The sequence below is a fragment of the Pan troglodytes genome, chromosome 3, assembly GCF_028858775.2.
Source record: "Pan troglodytes isolate AG18354 chromosome 3, NHGRI_mPanTro3-v2.0_pri, whole genome shotgun sequence".
Lineage (NCBI taxonomy): Eukaryota > Metazoa > Chordata > Mammalia > Primates > Hominidae > Pan > Pan troglodytes.
Window position 1 is genome coordinate 83,207,531 of NC_072401.2, and position 11,905 is coordinate 83,219,435.

Consider the following 11,905-nt stretch of genomic DNA (forward strand, 5'->3'; position numbering starts at 1 on the left):
AACAAATTAGTCAACATACCAGTCCAAGGCACCTACTTTTATAATACATATGGATGACTTTGCAGAGAAGGAACACCACGGAGAGTGGAATAGGTGAAAGTTGAAAGCGAGGGAGATTTATGCCAATTTTCCATAACAAGCCTTAAAACTTAGACTTCATTTTGTTTGTTTGTTTGTTTGGCTTGGTTTGGTTTTTTTTGAGACGGAGTCTCGCTCTGTCGCCCAGGCTGGAGTGCAGTGGCGCGATCTCGGCTCACTGCAAGGTCCGCCTCCTGGGTTCACGCCATTCTCCTGCCTCAACCTCCCGAGTAGCTGGGACTACAGGCGCCCGCCACCACGCCCGGCTAATTTTTTGTATTTTTTTTTTTAGTAGAGACGGGGTTTCACCGTGTTAACCAGCATGCTCTCAATCTCCTGACCTCGTGATCCGCCTACCTCGGCCTCCCAAAGTGCTGGGATTACAGGCGTGAGCCACCGCGCCCGGCCCAAAACTTAGACTTCTATTTAAACGTTTTCTTTGGATTTCCAACTTAAAATTTTGTCTTTATCAAAAATTAGTAATGATGGTAAACGTGATCTATGGTGCTTATTTTTTATTTAACAAACACTTGGATAGCATTTACTATGTGGCAAGCACTATTCTAATCTCTTTGTAAATATTTGCTTTATAAATCTTCATGAAAATCCTGTAAGGTAGATACTATTACCCCCACTTTACAGCTGAGGAAATGGAGGCACACAAAGATTGAGTAACTGGCCCATGCACACATAACCAGTAAGTGTGGAACCAAGATGCTAACCAAGAAAGTCGGGCTTCAAGTATGTGCTCTTAACCCATTTGGTAATTGGACATTAAAAAACAAAACAGACTTTAAAAAATGTATCTTTATTGAATTTCAGTTGCATATTAAGTTCTACTTTAGGTAAGAGGCATTTTGTTGTAGTTCTTGCTTTTCAATTCTGAAAATAAAGAGAAAAAATTCAGAAAAAAAAATATTTAAACTCATTTAAGACCACTGCTTTTCCAGTTTAAATGTTGCCTAGCAGAAATTTATAATATGTATTTTCCTTCATTGATAATTTCTAGATGACTTTGGGGAATACCGTTATAGTACCACACACTGTCTTTAATGACATAAAGTTGGGGGATATTTATTCCCCCGCAAAATCATGTTGTTTGTTTAACTAAAAGAAGAGCATTAAAAAAATCTCCAACTAGCCCATTCTTTGATTCTAGGAAAATTACTCTTCTGACTCAAAAATTAGAATGCGATAATAACTGAGACCCTCTAAAATGCCAACTTCTGTTTTATTGGTCTTTGTGCTAGGACACTTAGACCCAGGGGTGATGGTCAAAATAAATAATGATTAGTAGAGCCTTAGGGCCTCAAGGGACAAGGCCACAGGTCTTTCGAGCTTGGGGAGGTCTGGGAGGGTTCCTGGTGTGTCAAGGTTAACCCCTGAGTTGCTACATTGTAGGGAGGTCTGTGGTTTCTGGGGCAAGGAATAAGATGACTAGACAAGAGGGGTGGTAGCTGGGGAGTAGAAACCACCTTTGCAAAAATTATATCACTGAGAAAATTTTAACAGTAAGCTGAGCTAATTCATCCTCCATCTTGCCTTTCCCTTAATTATTCCTGGGTTATTGAGTTGTGAAAGAAAATCAATAGTGGAGCCCCCAAATCACTAAGCTAAAGGGAAAAGTGAAGCTTGGAACTGCTTAGGGCCAACCTGCCTCCCATTCTATTCAAACTCACACCTCTGCTCACTGACATATCTGATCGCCTCCTTTGGAGAGGCTAGTCAGAAACTCAAAATAATGCAACCATTTGTCTCTTATCTACCTATGACCTGGAAAGCCCCGTCCCTGGTTCCAGTATTCCTGCCTTTGCTTTGAGTTGTCCCGTCTTTCCAGACAGAACCAATGTTCATCTTGCATATGTTGATTGATGTCTCATGTGTCCCTAGAATGTATAAAACCCAACTGTGCTCTGACCACCTTGGGCACATGTCATCAGGACCTCCTGAGGCTGTGTCATGGGGTTGTGTTATCAACCTTGGCAAAATAAACTGTAAATTCACTGAGACCTGTCTCAAATTTTTGGGGTTCACATTTTGGTAACCACAGAGGGATTCTGAGTGGAGATGCCCCTGACCTTTGGCAAACCTCTTATCAGTGCTTGGTACCAGCATGAGCTAATTTTACAGCTCAAACCAATAGGACAATTTGCTGAGGTCTGAGAGCACCCCCTCCAGAGAATCCCTGATTTCCCCAAATTTGGTCAAGATCTAAAGTTTATTTTGCTGTACAACTTCTCTTTTTTGGAGTTTTACTTGCTTCTATCAAGAAAGACAAATTTCCTGTTTCCATGACGTTGGCGTTTGGCTCACTTCCAACAGGGAAAAGGAGTGTTTTTTGTTTTGTTTTGTTTTGTTTTTCCTGCTTCTTGAATGGTAGAGAGCAGTCTATAGCCCGAGACTCGTCCCTAGGTAAGTAACTGAATTGGGGTTTGTCTTGGTTAAAGTTAAGATTAATGACCAACTGGTCTTAATTTCTCCTTACCATTAGAGCACTCAGTTATCATATAAATTGTGCCATTGTTTGTTTTGCCTGTTTTTTGTTGTTGTTGTCTGTTTTTTATTGTTGTTTTGGTCCTTTTCCCATTGGGTTTGATCAACTCTATCCAACTTGATCAAATCCAAAGGAAAGTTCCAAATTATGGGGAAGAAGGCCTGAGAAGTGGCTAAATTCTAAAAAAAAAAAAAAAAAAAAAAAAAAAAAAAAAAAAAAAGATGGTGTGGTGGGGAGGAAAATGGCCAGCAAAAGGAAAAAGAGGAAGGATTTTTGATTTTGACTACTAAAGGGGCTTTATTTACATAACACCACCCTTTTTGTTAGGCCAGACTAAAAGCAATGGCTGTCCTCCCACACTGCTAAGGTCCCACCCGATAGCTAAGGTTGTGCCTTTGTTTTTTTTCCTACCAAAACAGCCCTGGGTTTGGTTCCTAAATCAAGCCCTTTCTGGTTTGATACTTGGTACTTCTGAAATAGCAGCAATTTGTCCTAGCTGAAATATAGTAAGGACTAAACTGATTTTTTTATCTTGCCCAAATTCCTATCTAAGGTGTCTGGGGAGTCATGCCCTACAAATCATAAATTCTCATCAGAAGGGTTTTATTTAAGCCAATATATCATGAGTTATTTTCCAACTTGACTCTGACATAGCATTACGAGACAAGGAAGAAAAGCAAAATTATTTTACCCTAAAACATGTTTCTTTGCCATATCTTGAAGTGGCCCTGCAAAGCTGTTCTTTGTAGGGGAGAATTTGCATCTTTAAAGAATCCGTGTTAACATAGCTAGATCTTTTTCTTCCAGATCCTCCCAATCCTAAAGCGATTAACTAAGATCTGAATAGGAAACATTTTCATCTATTGTCTTTAAGGGACGCCACTATTAAGACTTCAAAAGAACTTTGGTCTCCACAATCTTTATCTTAATCCGAACATTCCCTTTCTATGAATCCCATGTCTTTAGGCAAACTCAACCAATTGTCAACCAGAAAATGTTTAAATTCACCTACAGCCTGGAAGCCCCCCACACCCACCTGGTTTTAAATTGTCCCACCTTTCTGGACCAAACCAATATATTTCTTAAATGTATTTAATTGATGTCTTGTGCCTCTCTAAAACGTGTAAAACCAAGCCTCACCCTGACCACCTTGGGCACACGTTCTCAGGACCTCCTGAGGGCTGTGTCATGCGCCATGATCAGTCATATTTGGCTCAGAATAAAGCTCTTCAAATATTTTAGAGTTCAACTCTTTTCACTGACAATAGTAATGAGATTTTAAAAGATTTTTTTAAAAAAGGAACTCAATGGTTAAAAGTCAGCTTAATTAAAAGCTAACATCCAAGATGTGTGTGTGTGTGTATGTGTGCATGTGTGTGCATGTGTGCATGTGTGTATTTAAAAGACCTTCATGTTTTGTTTTGTTTTTTTTCTCTCCCAGGACCTTGTCTTTTTTTTTTTTGAGTAATTTTTTTTTCATCTTAGTTGACTGAATTCTGTGTTCTTCATTAATATCTATTGCAACTGAGAGACACGACTAGCTGGATTTCCTAGGCCGACTAAGGAATCCCCAAGCCTAGCTGGGAAAGTGACCGCTTCCACCTTTAAACATGGGACTTGCAACTTAGCTCACACCCGACCAATCAGATAGTAAGGAGAGCTCACTAAAATGCTAATTAGGCAAAAACAGGAGGTAAAGAAATAGCCAATCATCTGTTGCCTGAGAGCACAGCAGGAGGGACAATGATCGGGATATAAACCCAGGCATTCGAGCCAGCAATGGCAACCCCCTTTGGGTCCCCTCCCTTTGTACAGGAGCTCTGTTTTCACTGTGTTTCACTCTATTAAATCTTGCAACTGCACTCTTCGGGTCCGTGTTTGTTACAGCTCGAGCTGAGCTTTCGCTTGCCGTCCACCACTGCCCACCACTGTTGTTTGCTGCCGTCGCAGACCTGCTGCTGACTTCCATCCCTCTGGATCTGGCAAGGTGTGTGCTGTGCTCCTGATCCAGCAAGGTGCCCATTGCCACTCCCGATTGGGCTAAAGGCTTGCCATTGTTCCTGCACGGCTAAGTGCCTGGGTTCATCCTAATCGAGCTGAACACTAGTCACTGGGTTCTATGGTTCTCTTCCATGACCCACGGCTTCTAATAGAGCTATAACACTCACCACATGGCCTAAGATTCCATTCCTTGGAATCCGTGAGGCCAAGAACCCCAGGTCAGAGAACACGAGGCTTGCCACCATCTTGGAAGCGACCCACCACCATCTTGGAAGTGGCTCGCCACCATCTTGGGAGCTCTGTGAGCAAGGACCCCTGGTAACACAACCGAGGCTTCTCTGGGGTTTTTAAGGAAGAGTATAGTTTAGGCACTTAGAAATGTCTTTGTTTTTAAAGTGCACTGTAAAAGCATCATGTGGTCTAACCTTAAAATAATTCTCTTTTTGAAGACCCAGGATTCAGTGTGGGCTCTGCCCAGAGCTTAGAGATCCAGTTAAAAAATAAATAGTCCCTATCTAAATAAAATTGGTCTCCTTATACAATCCTATGATAGATTTCTATAATTTTATGTTTGATTTGGCATTCATCATCAATCTCCCTCTAGCAGCACCAGACTTTTTCTTTATATACCTTATGATGTAAATTTTGCTATTTGATTTTCACCTGTGTTGTTTCATTTAATATCTAAATTTATGGTTATTTAGCTGACAACTGCCTAGTGTTGTGAAACAGGTTATCAAATATCTGAAAGTCTAAGATAGAAAAAAAAAGGTCTTTATGAATCTATAAGATGTACTTCTATCGGCATGCCTAATATGTCTATGTATTTGTGTGTTGAGTACATAATGTTTCACTACTGAAAATATATAAAAGAGCTCTAATTAATTGGCTTAAAGAAAAATAGAAGCACTTAAATCAAATACCTTCTTAAAAAAAAGGGAAGACTAGTCGAATGCTTTTTCTTTTTCTTTTTTTGAGATGGAGTTTCGCTCCTGTCGCCCAGGCTGGAGTGCAATGGCATGATCTTGGCTCAATACAACCTCTGTCTCTTGGGTTTAAGCAATTCTCCTGCCTCAGCCTCCCATGTAGTTGGCATTACAGGCATGCACCACCACACATGGCTAATTTTTGTATTTTTAGTAGAGATGGGGTTTTGCCGTGTTGGTCAGGGTGGTCTTGAACTCCTGACCTCAGGTGATCTGCCCACCTTGGCCTCCCAAAGTGCTGAGACTATAGCATGAGCCACTGTGCGTGGCTGTCCAATGCTTTTTCAAGTTTACATGATTTAAATAAAGTCCTTTTTTTTTTTTTTTTTTGAGACGGAGTCTGGCTCTGTTGCCCAGGCTGGAGTGCCGTGGTATGATATCAGCTCACTGCAACCTCTGCTTCCCGGGTTCAAGTGATTCTCCTGCCTCAGCTTCGGAGTAGCTGGGATTACAGGTGCACAGCACCAATCTCGGCTAATTTTTCGTATTTTTGGTAGAGATGGGGTTTCACCATGTTAGCCAGGCTGGTCTCGATCTCCTGACCTCATGATCCACCCACCTAGGCCTCCCAAAGTGCTGGGATTACAGGTGTGAGCCACCGTGCCCAGCTGTAAAATCTTTACTAAATAAGCTAGCTTTAAAATTATTGATAAAGTAATATTAGAAATGTCTTAAGCATTGCCAGCATACATTTTTGTTTGCATTTATTAATCAATTTCATACTTATCCCTGCCAAATACTATAAGGTGTCAAAATTTGGCATAGGGGTTACAAACCTATAAACCCAGCCCAAGATTGCTTTCATAATCTTTAATAAATAAGACATTGCTATTGGTTTAATGAAAATAGCTATATTTTGAATTATTTAGTAAAATTACCATAACTTCTGATATTGTGGCATTAGGCAGTCTAATCCACAGGCAGCAAGGAAGTTTGTTTGGGGGAAAGGACTATTACTGTCTTTGTTTCAAAGCTAAAATATAAATTAAATTCCTTCTAAAGTTTGGGAATAAGCAAGGACAGCTTGGAGGTTAGAAGCAAGATGGAGTCAGTTAGGTCCTGTCTTTTTCACTGTCTCAGAATTTTGCAAAGGTGAGTTTCATAACTTTAATTGATGACTATCACAGTTTTCATAAATAATGTAGGTAAATGAATAAAATAAAATAGACAGATGTAATGGGATAAATACTTGTAGGCAAACTTGTCATAATTTAGAATCTAAAGTTATACTAAAATATTTCATTATTTAGTATTTTCCGATAAAAATATATTGTAGGAAAACATTCTTTCTAGAAAAAAGTGTCCTTTTAAAAAAGGTGGACAATTTTTTTCTAATTCAAAGCTTAAAGGTTGTGTACAAAACAAGGTAAGAGGAGCCAGGAAATAAGAGAGATGTAAAGAAACTTATAGAAATAAAGAGGTATATTTTGGTAAGAAAGCTTAAAGAGAAATAATTTTATATGAGAAAGAATATTACATGGTAAATTTAGACCTAGAATAAAATGACTGGTTGTTTAAGAAAGAGGGATGTTCAGGACAAACCAGAAAGTCCAAGCATGTCATGAATGGTCTGGGTAAGTCACAATGAAAGAATTTATTTTTAAAAAACCCCAAAACTTTTATATGATCAAGTTGTCTGTAGTTAAAGGGAAATTATAATGGTCTTTCCAGAGACTTGGTTTGATGTAAAAAAACCCAAAAACATTTATATAGTAAAGAATTGATTAGAACAATAAAAGTTCCTTAGGGTATTGATTTACTCTTAATAAATTATAAGAGATTTTATTTATATCTTAACCCAAAGTTAAACTTCTATTGCATCTTGCTGTTTTTGGTTTTCTCTCCCCTTTTAAAAGGAGTGAAATAATAATGCTCTCCTTCAACTCATATAAGTTTTTGTTTCCTCAACTTCTGTTTGTTGTGGCCTGATGCTAACAATATTTTCTTAAAGATCTGAAGGAAATGTTTTCTTCCAACATAATGTTCTGTACACTGCAGAAGGGTTTTTCTTTTGCCTTTTGGTAACTGGCCTAACAGATTTTAGGTTTTATAAAAATAATTCCTATGCCATTATTATTAAGTTTTGATTTGCTTAGGAAAAAAACTGAGATTAAATTTTTTTTTAAGTTAAGGTTATTACATCCATGTATCTTTCTGTATGTGGTTTTAAAGTACTTGTGACATTAAGTTACAGGGCTTTGACTCCTGGATCTAAAAAGGACACCAAGTCCTGCTAAGTCTTAAAACACCGACAGCAATTAAAACCTCATCTTCAGGCCCTCTTGATTGGCATCAGAATATGCCAATCAAAATAAACTGCATTCCTGAGACACAAGGTCAGAAGTTAAAGCCATTCAACGCCTCAAATTCCAGGGACTATTGTGGAAGCGGTGGGCATGTGGGATTGTAAGGGCTGATTTTAAAAGATAAAATAAGTTCAATTTCTCTATAAATTAACCAGTAATGTCAAAGACACTCTTATTCAAGACCAGCATATGGACCCCTGTGTCAGATTAACAAGATTTTCTTGAAGCATTAACCAACTCCTTAATAAAGGTTATAAAGGTTATAAAAGGCTTATGGAAGTTAAATTTTATGATCAATATTAAGATTTTATAGATTATTTATAAAATTTTGAAAAACAAATTTATTTGGCTTCATGCTGTTTTTATTAGAGCTAATTGTTTAGAAAATTAAGTGTCCTCTCTTAAAGAATTAAGGTTTTCACTTTTTTTTTTCCAAACCCTTGAGTTATCACTCTGGTTAAATGAATGACTTATTTTACAATAACCTGTAATCCTATTTTATGATATCAAGTGTAAACCTTTGATATTTGACAAACTTTCCAAAATCAAAATTATAAATTATGTCTTTTTTTTGGCTGGGCACACACCTGTAATTCAAGCATTTTGGGAGGCCAAGGAGGGAGGATCATTTGAGGTCAAGAGTTTGAGACCAGCCTGGCCAACATGGTGAAACTCTGTCTCTACCAAAAAATACAAAAATTAGCTGGGCATGGTGGCACACACCTGTAATCACAACTACTGGGGAGGCTGAGGCAGGAGAATCACTTGAACCCAGGAGATGGAGGTTGCAGTGAGCTGAGATCATGCCACTGCACTCCAGCCTGGGTGACAGAGCAAGGCTCTGTCTCAAAAAAAAATTATGTCTTTTTTTGAACTAATTAATCCTTTAAGATATTATTAATAGGTTCCCTAATGTCAAAAAATGACATATTTGGTTATTTGGTATAAAAATTATACAGGAAACACCGTCAAATAAGAAATGGTGTTGAAGGGGCTGTGCTGGGCCGGCGGCGCCGAGGCCTGCCCTTGGGGAGCCTTCCCGGCCCGGGGCCGTGTCTGAGGCTCCGCCGGGGCAGGCCGGGCCGGGTTCTGGGGCGGCCAGCCTGGGGGCAACTGTTCCAACCGCTCTAACTGTCCCCTCCCTTCCCTGGTCCGATGTGTGGCCCCCCAGGGGCGCCTGCAAGGGAACGATTCCGGTGGCCTCCGGAGGATGTGCCCCGTTCCGGGTAGGGTGAGGGCTGGCGGTGACGGAGGCCGGGACGTGGCACCGTGGGCTGGGGCGCTGGCGGCGCAAGGAGTGGCCCAGTCGGAGGTGGCAGTGGCGCGCCCAGCCCGCCTCCTCCTACCCCCTCTCCGAAATTCCTTCATTTGCGAGGGTGGCTTGGAGCGGGGTTGCATTTTGATCTCTCAGTGCCTCTCTCCCATGGGGGGCGAGAGCGCGAGCAGCCCACGTTGGGCTCGGATTGGCATTCTCCTGACTCCCGCCCGGAACTGCTAATCATCCTCCCCGTGGAGTTCGGCAAAGTGTCACCAACGGGCTCGGGTTACTTGTGCTCGACTCTTTTCTTGCTGTAAGCCATGAGATGACCCTTTAAGTTTTGCAAAGGAGGCTTTCTTGATCATGGATGGTGAAGATATACCAGATTTTTCAAGTTTAAAGGAGGAAACTGCTTATTGGAAGGAACTTTCCTTGAAGTATAAGCAAAGCTTCCAGGAAGCTCGGGATGAGCTAGTTGAATTCCAGGAAGGAAGCAGAGAATTAGAAGCAGAGTTGGAGGCACAATTAGTACAGGCTGAACAAAGAAATAGAGACTTGCAGGCTGATAACCAAAGACTGAAATATGAAGTGGAGGCATTAAAGGAGAAGCTAGAGCATCAATATGCACAGAGCTATAAGCAGGTCTCAGTGTTAGAAGATGATTTAAGTCAGACTCGGGCCATTAAGGAGCAGTTGCATAAGTATGTGAGAGAGCTGGAGCAGGCCAACGACGACCTGGAGCGAGCCAAAAGGGCAACAATAGTTTCACTGGAAGACTTTGAACAAAGGCTAAATCAGGCCATTGAACGAAATGCATTTTTAGAAAGTGAACTTGATGAAAAGGAATCTTTGTTGGTCTCTGTACAGAGGTTAAAGGATGAAGCAAGAGATTTAAGGCAAGAACTAGCAGTTCGGGAAAGACAACAGGAAGTAACTAGAAAGTCGGCTCCTAGCTCTCCAACTCTAGACTGTGAAAAGATGGACTCCGCCGTCCAAGCATCACTTTCTTTGCCAGCTACCCCTGTTGGCAAAGGAACGGAGAACACTTTTCCTTCACCGAAAGCTATACCAAATGGTTTTGGTACCAGTCCACTAACTCCCTCTGCTAGGATATCAGCACTAAACATCGTGGGGGATCTCTTACAGAAAGTAGGGGCTTTAGAATCCAAATTAGCAGCTTGCAGGAATTTTGCAAAGGACCAAGCATCACGAAAATCCTATATTTCAGGGAATGTTAACTGTGGGGTGCTGAATGGCAATGGCACAAAGTTCTCTCGATCAGGGCATACATCTTTCTTCGACAAAGGGGCAGTAAACGGCTTTGACCCCACTCCTCCTTCTCCTGGTCTGGGCTCCTCGCATCCATCGTCAGCGCCGGGTATGCTGCCTCTCAGTGTGTGAGTGCCCAGCCTCCAGGTGGGGGCTCCTGCCCTCCTCCAACAACCCAGGACACCCACGCCTCACCCCTCGGTGCCTGGGCCCAGCCCCGTGCCCCTCCGTCTGCCTCCGCACAGCTGGCAGAGGGCAGGCTGCATGCAGTGGCGGCTACTGGGCCCTGCCCAGCCCCGGAACTCTGCGCGATATCAATACTGGCTATTTTCTCTTCTCGCCGTAGTGCCGTTGGTTTCACATGATTGCACTTTTGTGGGTCGCAAGGTGATACATACGTGTATTACTTGGTCACTGGATGCAGAAGTACCCATTCATCACACCTGCCTCATAGACCCCACTCTGCTGTACTGATAGGATTTAGTTGTGTTTAGGACATTGCAAATCTTCTAGAAGTTCTCCCCCAAATCAGGTCAATGTGTGCCCTCCTGAGCTCCCTCCCACCCAGGCATCTCCAGTGCTCATGATCATGTGTCCCCCAACTCCACCCCTCACAGTTTGGGCCTGTTTCTGGCAAAGAGTCAGGAAGGTTACTGAATTAGGGAACATTTTCTGCACCTTCTGATTTTACTTAAGCAGCTACCATTCCATGGACTTGCCTCCCAGAGCAGCACAATGCCCGTCTGAGCCCCACGTGGCAGGAGCCTCTGGGACGGGGCACACACAGGCCCAGCCTCTGTGCTGTCTCCTCCTCCGTGCGCCTCAGACTCGGGGTGAGGGAGGCGGGCAGCCTCTCGCCAGCCTTCCCGTCCTTCAGTTCAACGACATCTTTGGAGTGTTTTTGTTTTCTCTTCCAAGGGCCATCCCGTTGTGTTAGGAAGGGTGAGTGGCTGGTTCCAGGGTGGGCCGGTGCCAGCTCCGGGGTGGACTGAACAGCGGCGGCTGTCCCTGTGCATCCTTTGATTACTCTCATGCTGCATTTACTGTTTACATTTGTTTTATTGTACATAGGTTTGTAAACATTATTGCCTGAGATATTTGTATATAACTTGGGCTTTGTAGCTTTTATTTATTCAGAACGCATATGGCATGTTAATGACTCTGATGGTGTCCTCCTCTGGGCAGCTGTATAGGATCATCATGTGGTTACAAAAAATACTTCCCTCAAAAAAAGTCTTTTAATGTGGAAACAATAAATTTCACAGAAAAAAAAAAAAAGAAATGGTGTTTGGTTTTCTTTGGGCTGTATTTGTATAAAAATGTTATTGGTATGTATTCTAAAATTATGGGAAACTTCTATAATTCTGATATGACTTAGTGTACATTATCAGTAATAATTATAATTGTTATGTTAAATTATTGCGTGCAACAGAGGTAATAAATTTCCTCATCAATTGTGTCTTTGACTATGGCTGCCCTAAAACTTTTTGTCATCCATGGACAATTATTGTCT

The 11,905-nt window shown here is 41.6% G+C and overlaps 1 protein-coding gene across 1 annotated transcript; it reads left to right on the top strand.

The window, feature by feature from the left end:
• The first annotated feature begins 8,988 nt into the window (after nucleotides 1-8,988).
• On the top strand, nucleotides 8,989-11,674 carry LOC104006122 (nuclear distribution protein nudE-like 1). The gene has a single exon (XM_054683162.2). The coding sequence runs from the start codon at nucleotides 9,487-9,489 to the stop codon at nucleotides 10,522-10,524; it is 1,038 nt and encodes a 345-aa protein (XP_054539137.1). The 5' UTR covers nucleotides 8,989-9,486; the 3' UTR covers nucleotides 10,525-11,674.
• The last annotated feature ends 231 nt before the right edge of the window (nucleotides 11,675-11,905 follow it).